This window comes from Rhinatrema bivittatum, chromosome 1 (assembly GCF_901001135.1).
Source record: "Rhinatrema bivittatum chromosome 1, aRhiBiv1.1, whole genome shotgun sequence".
Lineage (NCBI taxonomy): Eukaryota > Metazoa > Chordata > Amphibia > Gymnophiona > Rhinatrematidae > Rhinatrema > Rhinatrema bivittatum.
Window position 1 is genome coordinate 831,905,792 of NC_042615.1, and position 25,402 is coordinate 831,931,193.

Genomic DNA, 25,402 nt, shown 5'->3' on the forward strand with positions numbered 1-25,402 from the left:
GAGGGAAAGGTTCACTTTTTACTAGGACTAGAAATCAGAGTAGGAGTTCAGGAATGGAAGTCTACAGAGGCCTGCTAGATGTAAAAGACTTTTAGGATAAGAAATCAGGAGGTACACAATCACGACAAATATATAACATCCCACAAACAGACTTTTATGCATATATTTCCTCCCTAAGTTTAAATTCTGGAATGGTATCTAAATAATTGGAAAGATTTCTCTCTCTCAATGGTGTGCAATGTGTAAAACAACCCTAAATCACGACAGCCTGATAGAAGGAATCAGACTGAAAGTATAAACACAATACAAGATATTACAAAGCAAAGTGCACAGGCCTGGTGACGACAGCACGCTGACAATTTTTTTATTACGACGTCAGGTTTTCCCATTTTGGAATGATTTTCTTGCTTCTCTTACAAAAAGTACAGGAATAACTCTCCGCTCTGGAGCTGAGATTCTGCTTTTGGAAGATCTTGGTTCATTGGGGTTATCAAAAACGTATTAAAATGGCTCTATTACTTGCCCGCAAATGTATTATTGCAAACGTGGCTAGAAGCAGAGCCTTTCTGATTATGGCAGGAAGAGATATCATCATTGGAGAGAAAGAAAGTACGCCTGTCCTTCTGTACGATGTCGGCGTACATATCTGCCTGGGGTGGCTTTTAGGCTACGTTATCTGAGGATAGGGAAAAAAATCCTTGACTGAGTTAGAATATATTAAGATATGGCCATGTCTCGGCCTAATTTATGAGTAGGTAGGTAGAAATGATGAATGTGCTCTGTGGTTTCCTGCTCTGTCCTGTTCCCCTGAGAGCTCATTTCTTCTTGCTGGCATGCAGGTGCTGTTTGGACTCTGCACTGTAATTCAAGCAGAGGCTTTGGATGCTGCCTTGACTCTTGGGTCTGGTAATAGTTTACTGGCCAATGGCAGGGCAAGATGTTTCAGTCCCACCGCGTCCCCAGTGATGCTGGCATGTGTATGCTGATACATGCATACACACATCAGACTGGATGGGAGGTTAGAGAGGAGATGCAAGGGGGAGGCCGTTCTCCCTGCACGGCACATAAAATCCTCCCACCCTTCATCTCAGACTCTATCCCCTGGAATCTGAAAGCTCCCTTCCTTTCTAGCAGGTCCCTCTACCCTCTGTTCCCCCTCTCCCCAGTCCTCTCTCTCCTTTCTCCATCCCTTGTCCCCCTCACCATCTCCGAGATCTCCTCACGTTTACGGATCCTTGGGATCCCTTCTCAGTACACAATAAAAAACAAAATACGTTCCACAGACACAGCAGAGCTGGGGGAAAATATTTTTATAATGCACCACGAATGCTGGAAATGCTTGCCAATACGCTTCAGAGTTTTCTCATTCCTGCCAGAGCCTTAAGATCTTCTGGGGGAGGGGGTGGGCGACAGCATCGATAGTCCCTGGGGGCAGGGAAAACCTAAACCCGCCCCCAAGCTGGGAGTTTTAGAGCCAGAGCTCCTCTCGGTTATGTTTGTTTTGTTAATCTGTGAGTCACTGTAGAACCACGCTGGGCTTCTCACCAAACGGTGATCAATCAGCAGGAAGCAGAAATAAACAGAACGGCAGGAGAGGATGAGGCAAGGGGAGCAGAGGAAAGGAAAAAATATCACACACCCCCCCCCCCCCCAAAAAATAAAAAGCAAAATAAGCTTAAGAAGCCAAACAGAGCAAAAAGAAAGTCCCCAAAACGTGTAAATGGTAAAAAAATAAAAAATAAAAAGTTGTCCCTGGCTCCCAAGCATTTGGCCGGGGCTTAGCTTCACTATGCAGGGTCTGGGATCAGATGCCCCCTCACAGGCCCAGCCTTGGGGACCACACGGCTCTGGAGCACAGGCCAGGGAAAGCCGCACTCTCACCCAGGCTCATTATTATGGCTCTGGAGCACAGGCCAGGGAAAGCCGCACGCTCACCCAGGCTCATTATTATGGCTTCGGAGCACACGGGCCGAGAGCATTACCTGCTGGCTGAGGTGGAGAAAGATGACAGAGGGTTTGTGAAAGTGACGAAGCATTCCAGCATCTCTCCCGCCAGGAACACAGGCCCACGGACAAGCTTGGCCACCACCTCAATCATAGCGGCACAGAATCTAGGCAGGAGCCTGGAAATCCAGCAAATCCCAGCAGAGAATTCACCCCCGGGGGTGGAACCTGAAAACACAGCACAGCAAACAGTCAAATACAAGGAAACCCTACTTACATTTTCTAGAAAGTTCAGCACAGGGAGGAAGAAAGCAAATCACAGAAAGAAAAGACTTGTTTAAATAAATAAAAAAAAAAACACAAAAAGGCTAAGATCATACTATGTATTAAGGACAGGGGCTTGACTTAGGAGATCAGCGACTATTTAGCCGCATGCAACATGACATCAAATCCTGCCTCTGCATGGTGATTTGTACTGCATATTAAGGGCATGGGAAGTCGCTGCCCACCTGGCTGCACACAATCTAAATTCAAATCCCACTTCTGTGTGATCAGAATCATACACAATACTCGTAGAAAGGAGAAATGACTTCTTCCCTGATAACTTCCTTTCCTTGAGTCTAGCCACAGCAGTCCAAACACATGGGTTACGTCCACCAACCAGCAGATGGAGACAGAGATAAGCATGCTTGCTGAAGTCACCTTACGCAAGCATCTGTGCTGCCCTCAGCCTGCCAGTATCCCGTAACAAGCTAAGCATCACATACTAAAAACCAGCTCCCCCTCCACCAAACCAGGGGATTTCCAAGGGAGAATATCAAATGAACACAATTAGGATAAACCAAATAGATTAATATCCCCTTACCTTCTCCACCGAAGGTTTGATTATAATTATGTACACACTTTCTGTAAAGAAATAACCATAAAATACCATGTTTGTCAGTTAAGGGAGGGTCCTAGACTGATCTGGCTGGACTCAAGGAAAGGAAGTTATCAGGTAATAGCTAATTTCTCCTCTCTCTTCATTCAGCCAGACCAATCCAAATGCATGGGATTATACCCAAACTATACTTCGAATGGCCTGGACACTGCCAAACCCGCTCTCAAGACCTCTGAACCAATGGATGCTTCCTCCCTGGTTCAAACATCGACCCGATAAAGTATTGCAAAATAATGCAAGGAAGACCAGGTCACTGCTTTGTAACACTTCAGTGGTGAAGTCAACCAAAACTGGACCCAAGAAACTGCTTGCGACCTGTTTGGGAGTTTAGAATTTTTAACTACATAAGCTATACTTAATACTTCTTTAAATCAGCACACCAATGAAGCTTTTATAATCATGTCCCTTTTAAAAGCAGTAACCTGAACGAGAAAAGCTGGAAAGCTATGTGCACAAATGCTCATAGTTTGGGAGATAAAATCCCAGATCTGCAAGTCCTAATGGTGGAGGCGGACTTGGACGTTGTTGCTATCACGGAGATGTGGTTCATGGAATCTCATGATTGGGATACGGCAATACTGGGCTATAACTTGTTAAGGAAGGACAGAGAGGACAGGAAAGGGGGAGGAGTGGCTCTTCATGTCAGAAACAATATCCAAGCATCTGAGCTGCAAGGAAGATGGGGCAATGAAGAAGCTTTATGGGCCGACCTAAAAAAAAAATGATGGGGCATCCATTTTTATTGGAGTGGTTTACAGGCCTCCAAATCAAATGGAAGAACTTGACAGAGATCTGGTTGAAGACATCCAAAAGATGGGAAAGAAGGGAAAGTGGTGATTGTTGGAAATTTTAAACTGCCAGATATAGACTGGAGAATCCCTTCTGCAGAATCTAACAGCAGAGAGAGATAGTGGATGCCCTGCAAGGGGCTCTGTTCAAACAAATGGTAATGGAACCCACGAGGGAGTTACACTCAATTTAGTGCTCACTAATGGAGATAATATCTCTTAACGTTCAGATGGGTGCCCACCTCAGCACCAGTGATCATCATACGGTATGGTTTCATATCACAAATAGGATATGTGAAGAAGCACGAAGACCCAAGTTTTGCAGTTCAAAAACACGGACTTTGATGAAATCAGAAAATACCTGCATGAAGAAGAAGGCTGGGAGAACAAGAGAGATGTGGAACAATGGACCAAACTAAAAGGAGCAATTACGGTACCAAGGCAACTAATCTATATGTTAGAAAAGTAGAGAAAAGCAAGAGAAAAATGAAACCAATCTGGTTCTCAAAGGAGGTGGCTGACAAAATAAAGGCTAAAAGAACAGCGTTCAAGAAATATAAAGGATCCCAAAGGGAGGAGCACAAAGAAGAATATCTGGTAGAACAGCGGGAGACAAAGAAAGTAATCAAGACAGCAAAAAGTCAAGCAGAAGAGAGGATTGCCAAAGAGGTAAAGCAAAGTGACAAAACATTTTTCAGATACATCAGAGAAAGGAGAAAAGTTCAAAGTGGTATAGTGAAATTGAAAGATGAAAAGGATCAACTTCATCCCAGGATACTGAGGGAGCTCAGAGATGTGCTGGCGGGTCCGCTGTGTGACCTGTTCAACAGATCCCTAGAAACGGGAGTCGTGCCGAGTGATTGGAGAAGAGCGATGGTGGTCCTGCTTCACAAGAGTGGGAACAGAGAGAAGCCTGGAAACTACAGGCTGGTTAGCCTCACCTCGGTGGTGGGAAAAGTAATGGAATCGCTGCTGAAGGAAAAGATAGTGAACCATCTACAATCAGAAGAATTGCTGAACCAGAGGCAGCATGGATTCACCAGGGGAAGGTCCTGTCAGACAAATCTGATTGACTTTTTTGAGTGGGTAACCAAGGAATTGGATCAAGGAAGAGCACTCGATGTCATCTACTTGGATATCAGCAAAGCTTTTGATACAGTGCCGCACAGGAGGCTTGTGAATAAAATGAGAAGCTTAGGAGTGAGTGCCGAGGTGGTGGCCTGGATTGCAAAATGGTTGATGGACAGAAGACAATGTATGATGATAAATGGAACTTACTCTGAAAAGAGAGCGGTGTTAAGCAGAGTGCTGCAAGGATCGGTGTTGGGACCGGTCCTATTCAATATCTTTGTGAGCGACATTGCAGAGGGATAGAAGGTAAGGTTTGTCTTTTTGCGGATGATACTAAGATATGCAAAAAAGAGTGGACACGCCAGAAGGAGTGGAGAGAATGAGATGGGATTTTAGGAAGCTGGAAGAGTGGTTGAAGATATGACAGCTGAGATTCAATGCCAAGAAGTGCAGAGTCATGCATATGGGATGTGGAAATCTGAAAGAACTGTATTTGATGGGGGGTGAAGGGCTGATGTGCATGGAGCAGGAGAGAGACCTTGGGGTGATAGTGTCTAACGATCTAAAGTCAGAGAAACAATGTGACCAAGGCGATAGCTAAAGCCAGAAAAATGTGGGCTGCATAAAGAGGAATATCTAGTAAGAGAAAGGAGGTGATGATCCCCTTGTACAGGGCCTTGGTGAGGCCTCACCTGGAGTACAGTTCTGGAGACAGTATCTCCAAAGGGACAGAGACAGGATCGAGGCGGTCCAGAGAAGGGCGACCAAAAAGGTGGATGGTCTTCATAAAATGACTTATGAGGAAAGACTGAAGAACCTAAATATGTATACCCTGGAGGAAAGGAGGAGCAGGGGCGATATTATACAGACTTTCAGATACTTGAAAGGTTTTAATGATCCATGGTCAACAAAAAACCTTTTCCTTTGGAAAAAAATCAGTAGAACTAGGGGTCACGATTTGAAACTCCAGGGAGGAAGACTCAGAACCAATGTCAGGGCGTATTTCTTCACAGAGAGGGTGGTGGATGCCTGGAACGCCCTTCCGGAGGGAGGAAGTGGTGAAGACTAAAACTGTGAAGGATTGCAAAGGTGCATGGGATAAACACTGTGGATCCATAAAGGCTAGAGGATGGGAATGAAGAGAAGAGCCATGGGGGTGGCTTGCTGGAATGGTGGCTACTACAGGAAAATTATGTTTCTTACCTGATAATTTTCGTTCCTGTAGTACCAAGGATCAGTCCAGACTGCTGGGTTATGCCTCCCCTCCAGCAGATGGAGTCAGAGAGAAAACTGAAAGCACCTCCCAGATATACTGGTGTGCCACCTGCTATCCTTCAGTATAAAGTATAACAAAGCAGAAGATAGGCAAAACCAAATCCTCCGCCAACTTAGCCACTAATGAAAAACATGGCAACTGTCTAGATCAAGTAGTAAAACTCTCCCCTGCCAAAAACCTGGCAAACATCAACGTAACTTCAAAAAGGCACCACCCTCGAAAAGCAAAGAACAAGGGATAGGTACCTACCTTGTTGAAATATCGAAAAGCTATGTATAGAAACTGGTTATTGGAGCGGACTCTCCTGACACTCAACATCGGGCGGGCGTCTGGACTGATCTTTGGTACTACAGGAACGAAAATTATCAGGTAAGAAACATAATTTTCCTTTCCCTGTACGTACCAGGATCAGTCCAGACTGCTGGGATGTACCCAAGCCGCCATAATTGGGGTGGGACCCAGAGAGTCCCGCTCGAATGACACTGCTGCCAAAAGAATCAGCTGATGCTCCCCTAACATCAATCCGATAATGACGAGCGAAGGTATGCAACGACTTCCACGTGGCTGCTCTGCAAATCTCCTGGCTAGAAACTCAACGACTTTCTGCCCAGGAAGTTGCTTGAGAACGCAGTGAGTGTGCCTCAAGCCCCTCAGGAACAGACTTACCACAGCCAATGTACGTGGATGCGATCGAACTTTTCAACCAACGAGCAATAGTTGCTTTTGATGCCTGTAGGCCCTTCTTGGGCCCCTGCCATAGGACAAACAAAGGATCCGACCGTCTGAATGCATTAGTGACCTCCAAATATCGCATGATCACTCGCCGCACCTCTAGACGCTTCAAATCGGAACCGTGCGAAGACTTTAGGTCCGACGCCGAGAAGGAAGGCAATTCCACCGTCTGATGAACATGAAAAGCCGATACCACCTTCGGCAAGAACGAAGGAACTGTACGCAGAGACACGCCGGCATCCGAAATACGCAAGAACGGTTCCCTACAAGAAAGTGCCTGAAGCTCCGACATCCGACGGGCTGACGCAATGGCCACTAGGAACACGGTCTTGAGCGTGAGAGGGGCCGAGTTGAGACCTTTGAGCACCAAATTCAAATTCCAAGAAGGACAAGGGGGTCTAAATGGGGGACGCAAGTTCCGAACGCCACACAAAAATCGAGCTACCGCGAGAGAGAATCCGTCTACCTTACCCCTCAAACACCCCAGGGCCGCTACCTGAACCCTCAGAGAACTGTACGCCAAACCCTTTTTCAAGCCCGCCTGCAGGAACGTAAGGATATTCCCTACCGAGGCCCGGCGCGGCGGAACTTTAGCTGCCGCGCACCAGGCGTCAAACACTTTCCACACTCTGGCGTAGGCTAGCGTGGTGGAGGGCCTTCTCGCCCGCAGGAGGGTGGAAATGACAGGCTCTGAATATCCTTTCCTCCTCAACTGCTTCCTTTTATAAGCCAGCCGCCAGACAGAAGCGGTCCGCCCGCTCGAAAAATACGGGTCCCTGGCGAAGCAGGCCCTGAAGATGACCCAACCTTAAGGGTCCGTCCCGCGCCAGGTTGACTAGATCCGCGAACCACGGTCTTCTTGGCCACTCCGGGGCCAAAAGAATCACTGGCCCGCGATGGGATTCTATGCGTCTTAACCCTTTGCCTATTAGAGGCCACGGGGGAAACACATAGAGGAGGATGTGACGAGGCCATGGAAGCACCAGGGCATCTACCCCCTCCGAACCGTGTTCTCGCCTGAAGAAACGCGCTGCCTGTGCATTTTGCCGAGTCGCCATCAGGTCCAGACGCGGCATTCCCCATCGCCAGGTGATGAGACTCATTGCCTCGGCCGAGAGCTCCCACCCTCCGGGATCCAAGTATTGACGACTTAGAGAATCTGCTTGTAGGTTGTCGACGCCTGCTCTGTGGGTGGCCGCTATGCGGGAGAGATGACGTTCCGCCCAGGACATTAACAACGACGCTTCGTCCGCTACCGGCCGACTTCTCGTGCCGCCTTGGCGATTTATATACGCTACTGTGGATGCGTTGTCTGACAGAACTCGCACTGCCCGCCCTTGTACCAACGGGAGAAGTTGGCGCAAGGCGAGACGTACCGCCCTGGCAATAAATTGTCTGGGATTAACCACCAAGCTAAGCTGGAACGAGCCGGCTCCAGCAGCGGCAATTGGGTGCCGTAATCTCCTGATTTCTGGCCCCAACGGGAGAGGAGAGCGCGCTGTAAAGGACGTATATGAGCAAATGCCCACGGCACCATCTCCACAGTAGACACCATATGACCAATGACTTGTAAATAATTCCAGGCCGTGGGAACGGGAGATCTAGTAAGGCCTGCACCTGAAACATCAGGTTCTCTAGTCTCCGCTGAGTGAGGAATACCTTGCCTTCCAAGGTATCGAAACGCGCCCCCAAAAATTCCAACTGTTGACTCGGGACCAACTGGCTCTTCGCAAAGTGGACCACCCAACCTAGCGATTGAAGTTGCTGCACCACCGACTGGACTGCCCGCTTGCACGCCTCCTGCGACTTCGCCCGGATTAGCTAATCGTCCAAATAGGGATGCACCAGAATTCCGTGGCATCGCAGATAAGCTGCGATTACTATGAGAACCCTGGTGAATACCCTCGGGGCTGTTGCTAGCCCAAACGGAAGGGCGCAAAAACTGGAAGTGCTCCCCCAATACTGTGAATCTTAGGTACCTCTGGTGACGTTCCCTGATCCCGATATGAAGATACGCCTCGGCTAGATCCAAAGAAGCCAAAAATTCTCCCTTGTGGACGGCCGCAATAACAGATCTGAGCGTCTCCATACGAAATCGGGGAACGCGCAAGGCCACGTTCACTCTTTTCAAATCCAAAATTGGGCGAAACGTACCTTCCTTCTTTGGGACCACGAAGTAAATGGAATACCTGCCTGTTCTGGTCTCCTCCGGAGGAACAGGCAATATTGCTCCCAGAGCCCGTAACCTGTGTACCGTGTGGGCGATAATCTGCCTCTTTTCCTGAGACCCGCAGGGGGAGACCATAAAAAGATCCCGGAGGGGACGAGCAAACTCCAACTCGTAGCCATAGCGAACGACGTCGAGGACCCACTGATCCGATGTGACCTTGACCCATTCCTCCCAAAACAGGGACAACCGACCTCCGATGCGGGGAAGGGAGGAATGGGCCTGCGCGCCTTCATTGCGAAGGCTTTCCGGCGGGTAAGTTCTGCGAGGATCCCCGACGCTGTGGACGTCTGCCTCGAAAGGAAGGAGACCAAGGCTGAGACCTGGGGACCTGCTGTTTCTGCGGGAAAGGGGCCCCCCTTCCCATGCGAAACCAGCGTTGGCCCCGAAATCGGGACCGTACATTTCCAAAAGAATGAAAGGAACGGGGCTTGTCCTCCGGTAACTTGTACACCTTGTTGTCCCCCAAGTCTTTGAGGAGCTGATCCAGCTCCTCACCAAACAATAATTTTCCCTTGAAGGGAAAAGAGGCGAGGCGTGATTTTGACGAGGCATCCGCCGACCAACGCCTAAGCCACAGCAAACGCCGAGCAGCAACCGCCGATGACATGCTGCGGGCCGAGGTTCTCAACAAATCATACAAGGCATCCGCCGTGTAAACAACCGCTGCTTCCACACAGTTGGCCTGCTCAGCCTCGGCTGGTGGAAGCTCCCCATGTGGCAAGCAATTGTTGAACCCAGCGGAGAGTAGCGCGCTGAACCATACTGCTACATGCCGCTGCTCGGACCCCTAAGGCTGCTATCTCAAAAATGCGCTTTAACAGAACCTCTAACTTTCGGTCTTGGAGATCCTTCAAGGCTACTCCTCCCGTGACAGGAATGGTAGCATGCTTAACCACAGCAGTCACTGCCGAATCCACGGAAGGGACCTTAAAAATATCCAAAGAATCCGCTGGCAGGGGATACAACTTATTCATTGCCCTGCTTACGCGCAGGGATGCCTCCGGCACCTCCCATTCTTTGGACACGATCTGTAAGACCTTGGCATGTAAAGGAAAAGTCAGCGGGGGGGCCCTTAGACCTGCCATAGCTATGTCCCCTGTGGAAGTGTTAGCGTCCTGCTGCTGCGCTGGGATTTCTAACTCCTTCAAAACATGAAGGATTAAAAAGTTAAGTTCATCTTTGCCAAAGAGGCGCAGAATCTGGGGGTCATCGCCTTTGAGCGCTCCCTGAGCGTCAGAGACCTCTGTCCCTGTGCCATCCGGAGACCATGTGCCATCCGGAGACCCCTGGGTAAAATCCGGAGCTCCCGGACCTCCCTTTCCCCCTAGGGAATAAATTCTAGCAGCATCCGAACCCCCCACTTTGTCCTGAGACCCAGACCGTCCTTGCTCAGGGGAAACTCTGGGGACCGTAGGGGGAGGGGGTTCCTCCGGCTCCCAGCCTGCCTCCGCGTCTAAAAACGCCTGATGCATTAACAAGACAAATTTGGAAGAAAAAGGCACTTTCCTTTTGTTGGAGCCCCCCCGCGGGCTGGTCCCGAGGGGGAAGGGCTCGAGGAGCCTCCAAATCCGACTCACGGCACGGGCTTAGGGCAGGAGGAGAGTTAAAAGAAAAATCCTCCTCCTCCGATGCCGAATCAGCAGGCTGCCGCGTGTTCAAAATGGCCGCCGGCTCCCTAACAGTGGGAGGCGGGGCTAAGGACCGCGCGGCTGCCAGCCTGCCTAATCGCTCCGAGGAAGGACGAGAAGCCGTGCTGCGGGCTGCGCTCGGCCCCCGGGAGGGTCCCTCGCCCCCGGGAATGCAGTGGGAGCAGAGACCCTCCCTGGAGAGTCGCGCCCCCGCCTTGCCACAGGCCGTGCAGGCCGAAGATCGGGGCATCCTGAAGCTGCAGAAAAGGGCGCCCAAAAGTAAGTAGCTGGGTCTGGGAGCAGTAAATTCGCGCCAAAAAAGCTGTCGCTGCGACTGGCAAATTCGCTGGGTGAAGAAACCTCACCCCCTCCGGAGTCCCCGGTCAGCGCGGCAGGCTAGGGCTACAACGGACTGCAGCCTGTTTCCAACAGGGCTTACGGGTCCTTAATCTTTAATTCTAAATTTAATTAACTTTTTTTTTTTTTTTTTTTTTTTACAAATAAACAAGGCCCTCTTCAGGTTAAAATACCTGGCATAAAGCAGAGATAGATGGGGGAGGGTGACCGGACCACCGGTAGTCTTTCCCCCGGACCAAAAGGGACACAACACCGGGAAAAAGAATGAGAGCAATGCTCTCACAGCCTGCCTCTATGCTGCAGTGAATAACACGCTGCGCTGAACCAGAAAAAGGGAGAATAAACGAAATAAACTAAAACTTTTTTTTTTTTTTTTTTTTTTAAACTAGTTAGAGAACCAACTAATTGATCTAGACAGTATAACTAACAAGTAATAATTAGTAAATGACACCTGAAAGATTTTTTGTCAGGATAGACAGGACCGCAGGTTATGTCTCTCAATCTGCTGGAGTCAGAGGAAATACTGAAGGATAGCAGGTGGCACACCAGTATATCTGGGAGGTGCTTTCAGTTTTCTCTCTGACTCCATCTGCTGGAGGGGAGGCATAACCCAGCAGTCTGGACTGATCCTGGTACGTACAGGGAACTGGTGATTACTACCCTTACTCAATAAGCCTTTGCTCGGTTAATGCAACTCCAACATTGCTCTCTGCTTCAACGACAAGGGAAAATGTGGAAAAGAGGATTTGCATTCAGACAACAACCAACAAGGACCGAACGTCACAGTCTAGGTAAACAAATAAGCATGGAGGTAGCTTGCTTATTAAATGCAGTTACTACCCTAAACCAATTAAGCCTGATACATCACTTGGAATGCATGTACAGCGTTGCTCTCTTCTTCAACACAGGGATAAATGTAGAAAAAGAGGATTTACATTCAGACAACATCCAACAAGGCATTGATCTGTGCTGTCTGGGTAAACAAGCATTGGGGTAACTTGCTTGATGCAACGGTTACTACCCTTAACCATTGAGCCTTATGCTCACCTTTGATGCATCTCCAACATTACTCTCTGCATCAATGGCAGGGGAGGGCAGGAAATTTGAATCAAACAGTTACCAACAAGGGCCCTGAACTTGGTGGTTGGAGAAACAGATAAGTATGGGAATATAAGTGTGGGAGCTTACTGGGCAGACCAAATGGGCCGTTTGGTGTTTTTCTGCCGTCATTTCTATGTTTCTATGTAAATGACCCTGCATGGAGGACAGACAGATGATCACATCCCCTAAAACCGTTGATGACCTTAATTCCACAATAGAATACCCTACACATCCAAGGAATGGAGTAGCAAATGCACTTCCCCACACAACTCCCTACGAAAGGTAGGAAGAGGCAGTACCCAAAGATGAAAAAGAAAATCAGCTTGAAAAGGAATGCCAAATTTGTTCGAATCTGTACCATCTCCTTCAAAATTCCAAGACGACTGAGTAGGCTGCCACTAGGAAGTCAGCCAAAATAATCTTCTTTAAAGGGCTCAAAAGAAGTACCTGCCAGAAAGGATATCACCACATTCAAATTCCAAGACAAGACCAATTCTTTTATTGGCGGTCTACATATTTTACTCCTCACAGAGACCAAGAAAACGCCGGATGACAGACTAAAGATGTACTCTGAATGAATACTCTGAAAACATACCCAATTGCCACTATTTGAACTTTCAAGAAATTGAAAACTAGACCTTTATCTAATCTCCTTATGAAAAAACTGCTAAATGGAAGCTATCAAATTACCTCTGGGAAAAAACCTGCTCAGCAGTGTACCAATCGTCAAAAATGTGCCAAGGATTTGATCTGCCAGGGATGCAGAACTTTCGAGAAGGCAACAAAGTATCCACTAATTCTCAAGAATATCCTCTCTTGTTTAAAGAAGACCTCTCAAAGGTTAATCCACAAGACTGAATAACATCAAACCCTGCCTCAGGAGACCTGAGTTCTGAGATAAAAAGAGGGAAGTTGTCCAATAGCCAGAATAGAACTGCACACCAAGGCTGCCAGGATCAAACTGGATGCTACTAGAGCTACCTGTTTCATCCGGTCACTGATTTATTTATTTATTTATTTATTTTTAATTTTTATATACCGATGTTCCTGTAAAGAATACATATCGCACCGGTTTACAAGGAACTGAACAGTCGCCTCCAGGGCGGAAATACATTAAAACAGTCGCCTCAAGGCAGAATACATTAACACAAGTATACAGGAAAACTATTAAAAGAGAACTTTCATAAACTCAATTAAATGTAACTGTGAACCATAAATCAGGAACCATAAATCAGGAACATATGTACAGAGGTAGGTATATCGTCTGTCGCTTCACCAGATTTTAGCTCTCAGGGAAAGCTTGAGTGAATAGCCAAGTCTTTAGCTTCTTTTTGAATGTCGGAAGGCATGGTTCTTGGCGGAGGTCCGGTGGGAGCAGGTTCCAAAGATGGGGACCTGCAGTGGACAGAGCTCGTTTCCTCAATGAGGTTTTTGTTGGCTGGGTGTGAAGCATGTTCTGGTATGCACTTCTGATCGGTCTATTGGAGACGTGTTGCTGTAGTTGGAAGGATAGGTTGAGGGGGGAGATGTTGTGAAGAGCCTTGTGAATCATCATGAGGGATTTAAATTGTATCCTAAATTTTATGGGCAGCCAGTGAAGATTTTGGAGGATAGGGGTGATGTGATCCCATTTTTTGGTGTTAGTGAGAATTCTGGCTGTCGCGTTCTGGACCATCTGAAGTGGTTTGATGGTGTTGGCTGGCATCCCAGGAGGAGTGAGTTGCAATAGTCCAGTTTAGGGAGGATGATAGATTGTTGTACCAAGCGGAAGTCTTGGAAGTGTAGAAGAGGTTTTAATTTTTTTAAGACTTGCAATTTGAAGAAGCAGTCTTTGGTAGTATTGTTTATGAACTTGGTGAAGTTGAGTTGGTTGTCCAGAAGTACACCAAGATCTCTTACTTGTGGTGTGTGGTCGATTGATGTGAAGGAGAGTTGGGTGGAACTAGTTGGGTTGAATAGAGAGCACTTGTCTGGAGCTATTATGAGGATTTCAGTTTTGCTAGTATTTAGCACGAGGTTGAGGCTTGTTAGCATGTTTTTGATTTCCGAAAGGCAGCTGTTCCAGTAAGACCACGTTTTGTGGAGGGATTCCATTATCGGGATGAGGATCTGAATGTCATCCGCGTATAGGAAGTGTGTTAGCTTGAGGTTAGATAGTAGATGGCAGAGTGGAAGGAGATAAATATTGAATAGTGTTGGTGAAAGGGATGATCCTTGAGGTACCCCCAGCTTTGATCTGATAGGGAGTGATTCTTTGTTGTTAATCCTGACCTTGTATTGTCTGTTTTCAAGGAAAGATTTGAACCAGTTGAGCGCTGAACCTGTTATACCAATATCTGCTAGACGCTGAATGAGGCAGGTATGGTTCACAGTGTCGAATGCTGAGGAGAGGTCCAGTAAGACGAGAAGGAAAGGTTGACCATTTTCCAGGTTGATGAGGATGTTATCAGAAAGCGAGGCTAGTAGAGATTCAGTGTTCAGTGACTTTCGAAATCCGAATTGATTGGAGGTTAGAATGACATTCTCTTCTAGGAATTCGGATAGTTGTCTGTTTACTACCTTCTCCATGATTTTTGCAATCATTGGGAGGTTGGCAATTGGTCTGAAGTTAGCTGGGTCAGTGGGTGGAAGGTTAGGTTTTTTAAGGAGAGGCTTGAGAATAGCAAGCTTGAGTTGGTCAGGGACTTGACCTTGGGAGAGCGAGCAGTTTATGATGTCTGCTATTGGTTTAGCAATGATGTTAGGAATGGAGAACAGTAGATTGGATGGGATGTGGTCAAGTGGGTGGGATGAGGGCTTCATCTTCCTAAGGATGTTTTCAATTTCTAAGGCGGACGTCTGCTCAAGGGAAGCCATCGAAGCTGTAATTGCTTTATATTGCATGTGGGTTGGGTGAGAGTGTTGTGTGCTGGTAGTGGGAGGGTAGTTCGGTTGAGGAGAGGGCACCTTGAGAGGAGCGAGGAGGGTGTCTATTTTTTTCTCAAAGTAGACCGCCAGTTCGTTGGCTTTGTTGGATGCTTGTGTGTCTGGTATAAGAGGGGTAGTTGGTTTAGTGAGGGCTGACACATAGGAAAACAGAGCTCTAGAGTCGAAGATAAAGTGGTGGATCTTTTTTGAGAAGAATTCTTTCTTGGTTATATTGATGATGTTTCTGTAAGAGTTTAGGCAAGATTTATAAGCCAAGAGGGTAATAGTGGATGGGTTTTTTCGCCACCTGTGTTCCTTACATCTTAGCTCTTGTTTGAGCAACTTCAACTCCGGCGTGAACCAGGGTTTCCTGTTGTCCTTTTCAGGATGGAGCAATTTCGTGGTCATGGGGCATACTTGATCAGCCACCCTATTGGTGATGTTGATCCATGAGGTAGTGGCAGTGTTGACGTCTGAGAGGTTTAGTTGAGCTAGTTCTTTGGATAAATGAGAGCTGAGGATTTCTCCAGTACAGGGTTTTCTGATGGTGACTGAGGTTGCATGTGTAGTTTGGGAGGGTGTTCCATGATCTCTAGAGCCGTGGAGATGATTCGGTGGTCCGTCCAAGGGACCTGTAGGCATGATGGATTGTTAACGGACGATATTCCTTCATTTAAGAAAATGAGGTCTAACGTGTGACCTGCCTTGTGGGTGGGTTCGTTGACAATTTGCCTGAACCCCATATGTGGCCGAGGGAGGAGAGTAGGGTTTCGCAGTTGGTGGAGCGAGGTAGGACGTCCACGTGCAGGTTGAAGTCTCCCATGAGGATCGCTGGTTTTCCTGCATTAAGATGTTTGGCGGCTAGTTCAATGATGGGGGATGGGTCTGCCTCGAGAAATCCTGGGGGAGCATAAATCAATCCGATTAGAAGGTATTTTGATTTGAAGAGGGCAAATTCGAGGTTGGCTGTTGTAATTGTGGCTTGTAGGGTCAGGCCTAATCCTTTTTTGGCAGCTAGGAGCAGCCCTCCTCCTCTTTTTTTGATCCTGGGAATAGAGAGTAGGTCATAAGCCTGGGTAGGTAGCTGATTTAGAAGTACTGTATCTGTAGTTTTTAACCAGGTTTCTGTGATAGCACAGATGTCTGGTTTAGTATCGTTTAGGAGGTCATTGAGGATGTGTGATTTTTTAGAGATGGATTTTTTAGAGATGGCTGCAACCGCTCTGCCTTACCTTTTTCCTTCCCTTTTCCTCCTCCTTGGGCAAGATGGCTACCTCCGGTGCCGAGTGTCTCGGCATCTCCAGCTCAGCATGGGCATCCCAGTCTGCCATGCTCCTTCCAGTGGCCTCCTACGGCGCTGCATGTTGCCTACGCTCAAATACACGTCATGGCGGGAACCTTGGAAGCATCCCCCACCACATGACGTCAATACCTCCGGGTATTTAAAGCCTCCACTTCGCTACCATCATTGAGTTAGCAAGGACTTCGGTTTAGCTATTCTGACCGCTCTAAGCTGCACACTTAGAAGCCTCGCTACCCTCCGGGGATCTCACTCCTTACAAAGCTCCTTACACCGCTCCTCAGGTGCTTCTCGCTTCCAACCACCCTTTGGGGTTTCTTCTAACTAGCCAACCGCTCCTCGGGGGTCTTTTTCTATTTTTCATTTCAGGATCTCCTGGACTATCAGGTACTCGCTACTCGAGGGCCTATCAGTCTGTGTATCCTGTACCACGGACCTTCGGTCCCACCATCTCTATTGCCAGGAAGACGTTCGCACCACGCGCCTGTGAGTACCTCTACGATCCGGTGCTCCAACTCCACCCTACCAGGCTCGGCCTTACCCGCACTGCAGGTTCCCACCTATCTTGAACAAAGTGTCCTGCGCTGATGTTTAGGGTCAGGAGGCAGCGGGGTAAGCTCCTGGGGACCCATTCACCCTCTCCGACCTGGACCCGATTATTATTACAGAATAAAACAGAAAGAGCAATGGCCCTGGCCCATCCCAATATAAAAATCAGTTTCATACTGCTTTCCCCAATGAAGAAACCAAAGTTTATGGACCTGTCCTCCCGAAACTCGTACAAACCTTTTTTTAAACTTCGTTACTCTGCAAGCCTTAACCACATTCCATAGCTGAATTATGCGCAGACCGAAAAACACAGTCATAAATTTATAGCTGAATTATGTGCAGACTGAAAAACAGTGTCATAAATTTTCAGGGAGTGTCCCTTAATCCTAGTATTTGTAATTATACGCTAATCAAAACAAAGCATCACACATAATCCCCCATCCCAGAAGACAGAGACAGGACAGCAGCAAGAGACACCACGGTCTATCCAGCCTGCTCATTCACACCACCTCATTCAGCTTTACAATGCTATCATGCCCTCAGAGAGCCTCTGTGATTATCCCATGCTTTATTTAAAATAATTATATTTCACGCATATCCATAGGTTAATGGCGAACAAAAATACGATCAGAAAATTAAAACAAATATAACAAACACATGAAACAACACTCACCTAGAAATAAAACACAAAACTTAAACATGAAATAGTCCAGGGCGATCTAGAAATGCTAGTCTTAAAAACAAAAGGATTTGTACTGCCTTTTAAAAAGTAGACATGCATGTTAGGGACCTGATGAGATCAGGGAGTTTGCTCCATTGCCTGATCACGTGCTTCTGAGAGGTGAACTGTTCAAAAGAAGGGATCTGCAGCAAGCATCCATTCGCAGAACGCAGGCCAGGAGGAGGAACATAAAACTGCCCAGGGAGAGAGATTAAGATATGGTTTTATCTGCCAGTGCAGGGAGTTACATGCGCATTCCGGCTGCTGAACTGTGTGTTTATTGGAGAGCTTTCAATGAGTTATTAGTGGAGAATTACAATAATCTATTCCACTAAGGACAGGAGCCTGAAGAGCCGTTCCGGAAGCATGGGCGGGTCGAGGATGGCTTCAGTCTGTGCAAAGGACGCTTTGACCAGAGAGCTAAGGCAGGTTCCATAGATAGCTCTCAGTCTAATGCAAGCCTAATCGTAAAACTCTGGAAACAATCAGTGAAAGTCTGTTTACATCTAAAAGTTCACTTTTATCAAGATCTAATGGCAGGAAAACAGATGCTCAGTAAATGATTGTTTGGGTTGAAAAAACTGCAGATGGTCAGCATTCAGTTTATAATTAAATTCCCAGATAGGCAGAGGAAGATAAACATTAAACAATACTGCTGAAAGTGTGCAACCAAGAGGCACTCCAGAAGAGATCCAGTGCCAGCTAGAGAATGATTTACCAAATGATAACTTGCTGTAACTTGTCAGAGACACAAGGAAAACCACTTATAGGCAGGTCCCTCAAAACATTTAAGGAAGCTTGAGTGGCTTAAGGAGCAGGATTTCAGTGCAACAAAGTTTACAAAAAGTGCATTGAAATTGACCTAACACCTGTTCCGAATAACCTATCATCCGTAACCGCCGCCTCTCAAACACCAGGCTGCGAGAGAGAAGTGATCCTCCTGATCCGAAAAAATGGGCCCTTGTCGCAGCAGGCCGCCTGTCGCCAACCGTACCAGGTCCGCAAACCACGGCCACTCCAGTACCACCAGAATTACCGAACCGGAATGGTCCTCTATGTGCCGGAGAACGCGCCCGATCAAGGGCCATGGAGGAAAGGCATACAAAAGGATTCTGGTTGGCCACTTTCAGACTAGGCAGTCTACTCCTACCGCCCCGATTTCCTTCTTTCGGCTGAAGAACCAGTCCGTCTTGGCGTTGACACGGGTTGCCATGAGGTCCAGTTGGGGAACTCCCCATCGGGCACAAATGTGATTCCAACCCTCCCGGGATAGTTCCCACTCCCCGGGATCCAGCTGTTGACGACTGAGAAGTCCACCTGCACGTTGTCCACGCCTTCCACGTGAGAGGCTGTGATGCCTTCCAAATAAAGCTCGGCCCAAGCGGAGAGGTGGTGTGCTTCCTGTGCCACGGCCGGAATCCTGATTCCTCCCTGGTGATTGAGATATGCCACCGTGGTGGCGTCTGAGAACACTCAAACCATTCTCCCCTGCACCAGGGACTGGAATGCCAATGCTTTGCAGACTACCCTTGTCTCTAGGCGATTGATAGACCACGACCGTTCGGGTAAGGACCAAATTCCCTGCGCCACATGACCGAGGCACACTGCTCCCCAGCCTTGAAGGCTCGTATCTGTTGTCACAATCACCCAATCCGAGATTTCGAGGGGCATCCCCTTCTGTAAGTTGTCTTCCAACAGCCACCACTGCAGGCTGGACCTGATTCGTTGCGACAAAGGCAGGGGCAACTTGTATTGCTCCGACACTGGGTCCCACCGCGACAGTAGATCTTTCTGTAATGGTCTCAGGTGAGCGAAGGCCCAAGGCACCAATTCCAACGTCGAAGCCATGAATTTGTACATCCTGTCATTCGTGAGAAATACCCTGTCCTGGAGGGTGTCAAAACAAGCTCCCAAATACTCTAGACACTGTGACTGAGTCAGATGACTTTTCGCTTCGTTGATTACCCAGCCTAGGGACTGGAGACAATGGATCACACGAAGAACCGTCCGCTCACATTCCTCTTCCGACTTGGCTCGAATCAAGCAATCGTCGAGGTAAGGATGAACCATTATCCCCTTCCTTCCGGAGGGTCGCCGCCACCACAATCATCACCATGGTAAAGATGTGCAGAGCAGTCACCAATCCGTACGGCAGCACCTGGAACTGAAAATGCTGACCCAGGATCTTGAATCATAGGAATATCTGGTGAGCGCTGCGAATCAGGATAGATCCAAGGAGGCGAGGAACTCTCCCTTTCAAACCACTGCAATGACTGTTTCCATTCGAAAATGGGGCACCTTCAAGCAGTGATTCACCTTCTGTATGTCCAGGATGGGTCGGAAAGTGCCGTCCTTTTTGGGAACCACGAAATAAATGGAGTACCATCCCCTTCCCCTTACGGCACGGGACAATCGCCTTCAGGGCCAGCAATCTTTGCAGAGTGTCTATCACAGCCCGCTTGATGCGGGAAATGCATCACGATTCCATAAAGGCCGGCATGAGAGGCCGAGAAAATTCTAAGGCGTAACCTTTTACGGGAAGAGGTCTGGCCACTCGTACCTGACCTTTTTCAGAAATCTCGAAAACAGGATCGAGGTCCGACAGATTTCCTGTAGGGCTTTCTATCTTCCGGCAGTTTATTGCCCTTGGAATCCCCCAGAGATTTCATCAGCTGATCCAAATCCTCTCCAAACAGCAACTTCCCTCGAAAAGGCAGACTGCACAGTTGCGACTTGGAGGAAGCATCCGCTGCCCAATTGCAGAGCCACCGAGCCACCACCGAGGAGACCATAGTCCGGGCCACTGAATGCACCAAGTCATATAAGGCAATCACCACATATGTTACCACCGCCTCAAGACGAGCCACCTGAAAAGCTGACAAAGGCCCCTGCGGTTTTTGAATCCAAAATAAACACGCTCTTTGCATCATGCTGGCATACACTGCTGCCCGAAGACCTAAAGAGGAGACATCGAACACCCACTTCAGATGCAGCTCCAGCTTGCGGTCCTGTACATCTCTGAGAGCAGCTGCTCCTGCCACTGTAATGGGCGTCTTCTTGGTCACCGCTGATACAGCCGCATCCACCTTAGGTACCGTGAGGCATTCTAAATGTTCCTCCATTAGCGGGTAGAGTTTTTGCATCTCCTGGCCGACCTTAAGCCCCACCTCCGGGAATTCCCACTCCCAGCTGATGAGCTTTTGAATCTTCTCCGGGATGGGAAAAGCACTAGGTGGACCCTCGGAGACCGTCCAGGACTGGGTTCACTCCCTCGCTGTCTGAATCTTCCAGCGAGGGTTTCACCCTCAATTCTTCAAGCACCTGGGGAATAAGAGGGCACAATTTCTCCCTCTTAAAACAGCCGGACTAAGAAGGTCGTCCCCCTCCGCACTAGGTTCTACTGGATCCTGATCATCATCACCTGTATCTACGTCTGGAGGGACCTCGCCCTGATCTGCAGTGGTGTCCCTCGGGGGCGGAGTGGAGTCGTTCACCTGCTGGTTGACCACACCCGCCAGATCCTCCCAAGCCAAAGTTGCCCGGGACGGACGACAGTTTGCAGAAGGGGACACTTGGGAACTCCCATGCTCCCATCCTGGGCTTTGCGAGCTTCTGAGCCAGAAATGCTTCATGCATGAGCAGCACAAATTCCAGTGAAAATCCCCCCTCCCACCCCGGTCCTGTCTCGTCATTGGTAGAGTCAGTGTCCATGTCTCTCGATTCCTCCGGTCTCAGAGTCCACGCAGTGATGACAGCGGGGGAGGGTCATCCTGGGAGACCTTTTCCACAGGGTGCACAGTGGGGGCTGAGCTCCTTCCATTAGCCGCCGAGCACTGGGAACACTGAGGGGATCACCTTGCTGGTGGCTGAAAGGAATCAGTAAGTTTTTGCTTGGGACATTGTCTTTTTTAAAAGTATTCGGGCAAAGTTAACTATTTGGGAACATTATTTAGTGTGTTTGTGTCTTTAATAGTCAGAAAGGCAGTGAATAAACAAGTTAGACTGTTTGTATTTTTAAATAGTCAGTCAATAAGGTAGCTAATAAGCAGTAGGTAGTGTGTTTATTTTTAAAAGTCTGCAGAACTGAGTGTTCTGCAGACTTTTAAAGAACTGAGTGTTTGTATTAAAAAAAAACCAAAACCACAACCCCCCCCCCCCCCCCCCCCAAAGTAGCCAGAAGCTAGAAATAAGCTAGGAGCAGTGTATACCTAAGTAAAAAAGTTGAATAGTTCAGCTCAGTTACTCACCTTGGAAAGGTGTTGAGGTAAGAACATAAGAAAATGCCATACTGGGTCAGACCAAGGGTCCATCAAGCCCAGCATCCTGTTTCCAACAGTGGCCAATCCAGGCCATAAGAACCTGGCAAGAACCCAAAAACTAAGTCTATTCCATGTAACCATTGCTAATGGCAGTGGCTATTCTCTAAGTGAACTTAATAGCAGGTAATGGACTTCTCCTCCAAGAACTTATCCAATCCTTTTTTAAACACAGCTATACTAACTGCACTAACCACATTCTCTGGCAACAAATTCCAGAGTTTAATTGTGCGTTGAGTAAAAAATAACTTTCTCCGATTAGTTTTAAATGTGCCCCATGCTAACTTCATGGAGTGCCCCCTAGTCTTTCTACTATCCGAAAGAGTAAATAACCGATTCACATCTACCCGTTCTAGACCTCTCATGATCTTAAACACCTCTATCATATCCCCCCTCAGCCGTCTCTTCAAGCTGAAAAGTCCTAACCTCTTCAGCCTTTCCTCATAGGGGAGCTGTTCCATCCCCCTTATCATTTTGGTCGCCCTTCTCTGTACCTTCTCCATCGCAATTATATCTTTTTTGAGATGCGGCGACCAGAATTGTACACAGTATTCAAGGTGCAGTCTCACCATGGAGCAATACAGAGGCATTATGACATTTTCCATTTTATTCACCATTCCCTTTCTAATAATTCCCAACATTCTGTTTGCTTTTTTGACTGCCGCAGCACACTGAACCAATGATTTCAATGTGTTATCCACTATGACGCCTAGATCTCTTTCTTGGGTTGTAGCACCTAATATGGAACCTAACATTGTGTAACTATAGCAAGGGTTAATTTTCTGTAACTATAGTATGGACAAAGACTGGCATCCTCTACAAGAGAGAGAGCCCCATACAGACTGAATGCTTCTGCAGGAGAAAAACAGGACCTAAGGCAAGGTAGGGAAATATACAGATGCTGCAGAGAGAAAGAGAATCAGTTCAGTATCTAATACAGAAAATCAGGAAGAGACAGCCTCTGAAGTGCAAGAGCAGTGACAAACACATCCAGTCAGAGAGGCAATGTTTTCAGTGCTTGAGATGAAATAGATAATGAGAGATGCAAAGGCAGAAAGTGAACTTCTTTGAGGTGTGAGAGGGACAGAGTGCAGGACTGGAGCCAGGGACACACAGAGATTCTTAACTCCTGGTTCAGACACTAAACAAGGCAAGGAGAGAGTGGAAGAGTTCTGTGTTGTGACAGAGAGATGCTTCACAGTTGAGAATGGACACAAACTGTAAGACAAATCTACACAGCTGTAGACAGGCAGTACTAACGATAGTCATCAGTGGGCAAATTGCTGTGAAGTCCAGAAAAGGTGAGAGAACTAGCATAGAAATCAATGACAAGACTTAGTGCTGGGTGCCAAGCAGACCTCGTGACTGGATGACAGGCACTGACTCTGAGTGACAGCTACAATCAGACTGACATGATAGATGACAAGTAGAAACAGATCACTGGGTACCAGAAACTGACTGGAGGGGGGAGAGCAGAAAAAGTGAAGAGCTGACAGAAACAGTCCCTTCAGAGAGACAGTTGTATGAATGATACAAATCAACAGTAGCTAGAGACGACAGGTTGTCAGCAAGCAGGTAAGGACAGATAGCATGTCAGCAGACAGGCAAGCAGTGTTCTGCCAGCTGCCCAAAAGGTGCTGGTGGTGCATGCTAGCTGCTGCTAGAGGGAGTGGCAGGCTTGATGTGGGATGCATACTGAAGGCCAAAGACCTTATCTAGTGTGTAGGGTGGGATGGGGGCTTAGTTGAGGAGCTTGCCCAGAGAGTAGCAGATGCCATACAGGTGATAAAGGGTAACCTTGCCCTATTTAGTCTAATATTTACAGAGCTTGCTCTGGGGTGAGAGTGAAGTCAGGTCTTCCAGAAGATTGGGGAAGAGTTCCAAATATGTTTGGAAATTTCTAAGTTCTTGAAATAGGTTAGAAGTAAAGTAGAGTCTGGGGGCCAAGACTGCAAGAGTACCTACTAGCTGTGACATTCATGCAGAGATTTACCCTTGCTAGTATTGGTGCCTTTCAAGCCACAGCTGAGGATTAGGGCTCTTTTGGGACGAGAAGTGAAAAATCTTCAGAGTGAGCAGCCAAAGCATATTGAAGTTTTACAGCACCACCCTTCCTTCTCATAGAATTGCTTAAAGTCATAGAAATTCACACCAATACAAACCCCAGATAAGAAATGAACTGACTGTTGTGAGCGTCCCAGCTTTCACTGTGACGGAAATCTCTTGTGGTACTAGGGAAAAGGCTGACTTCATCCTAGAAGTCCCTGGTTAGTTACCCTGTAGGTCTCCACACAAAAATATTCCCACCCTTCAGCTGGTTAACAGAACATGGAAAATTGTGCTCAGGTACAGGTACCCCAGGGGTCGGGAGGATGTAGCTGAAGATATTGGGAGAAAAGGTGACAAGGGATCCCCTTGAAATAAGTGAGAAGGTACAACCTCTCTGAGAGAGCACATAAGGCCCCTATTAAACTGTTCATCTCTAGGCAGAATTGGATACTTCAAAATAACTTCCTACCAATACATCTCCTCACAGTATTCAGGCAGGATGGATTTAATTATTTTTCCAGGACAGGTCTTTCACACTGAACACAGAAGTATTTTTAGTCGTAAAAAACAAGGAATGATCAGTTTTACGCTGTATAATAATAATCGGCTAAGAAGTATATCATGGGTTGCATAAGCCATCAATGAAATCACTTTTTGGGTTTCTTTTAGCACAATACAAAACCTCCCAATGACCATCACAAAAGTAACATCAACAGAACACCTAATGTGCCATACTGTCATAACTCCCAGGGGGAATGTTTTGTTTGTGTAAAGTCTCCTGCCCCACTAGCAGCCTTGCTCATAAGGACTCACGGCTCTTCTCTGGCTCTCATAGAGGCCGATACAGTAACCCGCGATTGGACGCACATTTTCGACATGTTAGCTTTACCCCTTATTCAGTAAGGGGTAATTGCACGTCAAAAACACCCATCCAACCCCCCCACCCACCTAATAGCGCCCGCAACATGCAAAAGCATGTTGCGGGCGCTATTAGATATTCCCACGCGATTCAGAAAGCAAAATGTGCAGTCAAGCCGGCAAAATTGAGCGTCAGCTGTCAAACCCGCTGACAGCCGCCGCTCCTGTCCAAAAAGAGGTGCTAGGCATGCGCTAGTGTCCCTAGCGCCTCTTTTTGCCGTAGGCCCTCATTTGAATACAGAATCGTGCGCACAGGAGAGTGGCCTGGGCATTCGCCCGCTCTCCCGTGACTTTTACTGTATCGGCCCATGAATAAGGGGTAAAGCTAGCGCGTCAAAAATGCGCATCCAGTCGCATCTGCACCGGCCTGACAGGAAGCAACAAAATTGGCAAAGGGAATGGATGGGCTCCCTAACCAAGGTTAGACCGGTTATGGTTCTTGGACTAGAGACAGCTAAGAGGGGACACGATAGACGGGGTGCCGAGAAGCTCCTGGAGGAAAAGTCCATGGCAGGTCATGAGCCAGGTAACGAGAGAAGGCCTTTGCTAGTCCCGGGGAGGGGGGGGGGGGAGTA

At 47.7% G+C, this 25,402-nt stretch overlaps 1 protein-coding gene across 3 annotated transcripts in view; it reads right to left on the bottom strand.

Annotated features, from left to right (window-relative positions):
- Window positions 1–25,402, bottom strand: part of RGP1 (RGP1 homolog, RAB6A GEF complex partner 1) — a 70,124-nt gene that overhangs the window by 44,311 nt on the left and 411 nt on the right. Inside the window, exons 1-2 of one of the 3 annotated variants that reach the window (XM_029583189.1) lie at window positions 17,497–17,695; window positions 1,983–2,172 (exon numbers count right to left, since the gene is read on the bottom strand). In XM_029583189.1, coding sequence (XP_029439049.1) covers window positions 1,983–2,172; window positions 17,497–17,524 — 218 coding nt within the window. In that variant the 5' untranslated portion in view covers window positions 17,525–17,695. Of the gene's footprint in view, window positions 1–1,982; window positions 2,173–17,496; window positions 17,696–25,402 lie in introns of those variants that run through there. The other 2 variants (XM_029583176.1, XM_029583181.1) reach the window with 2 other exon arrangements.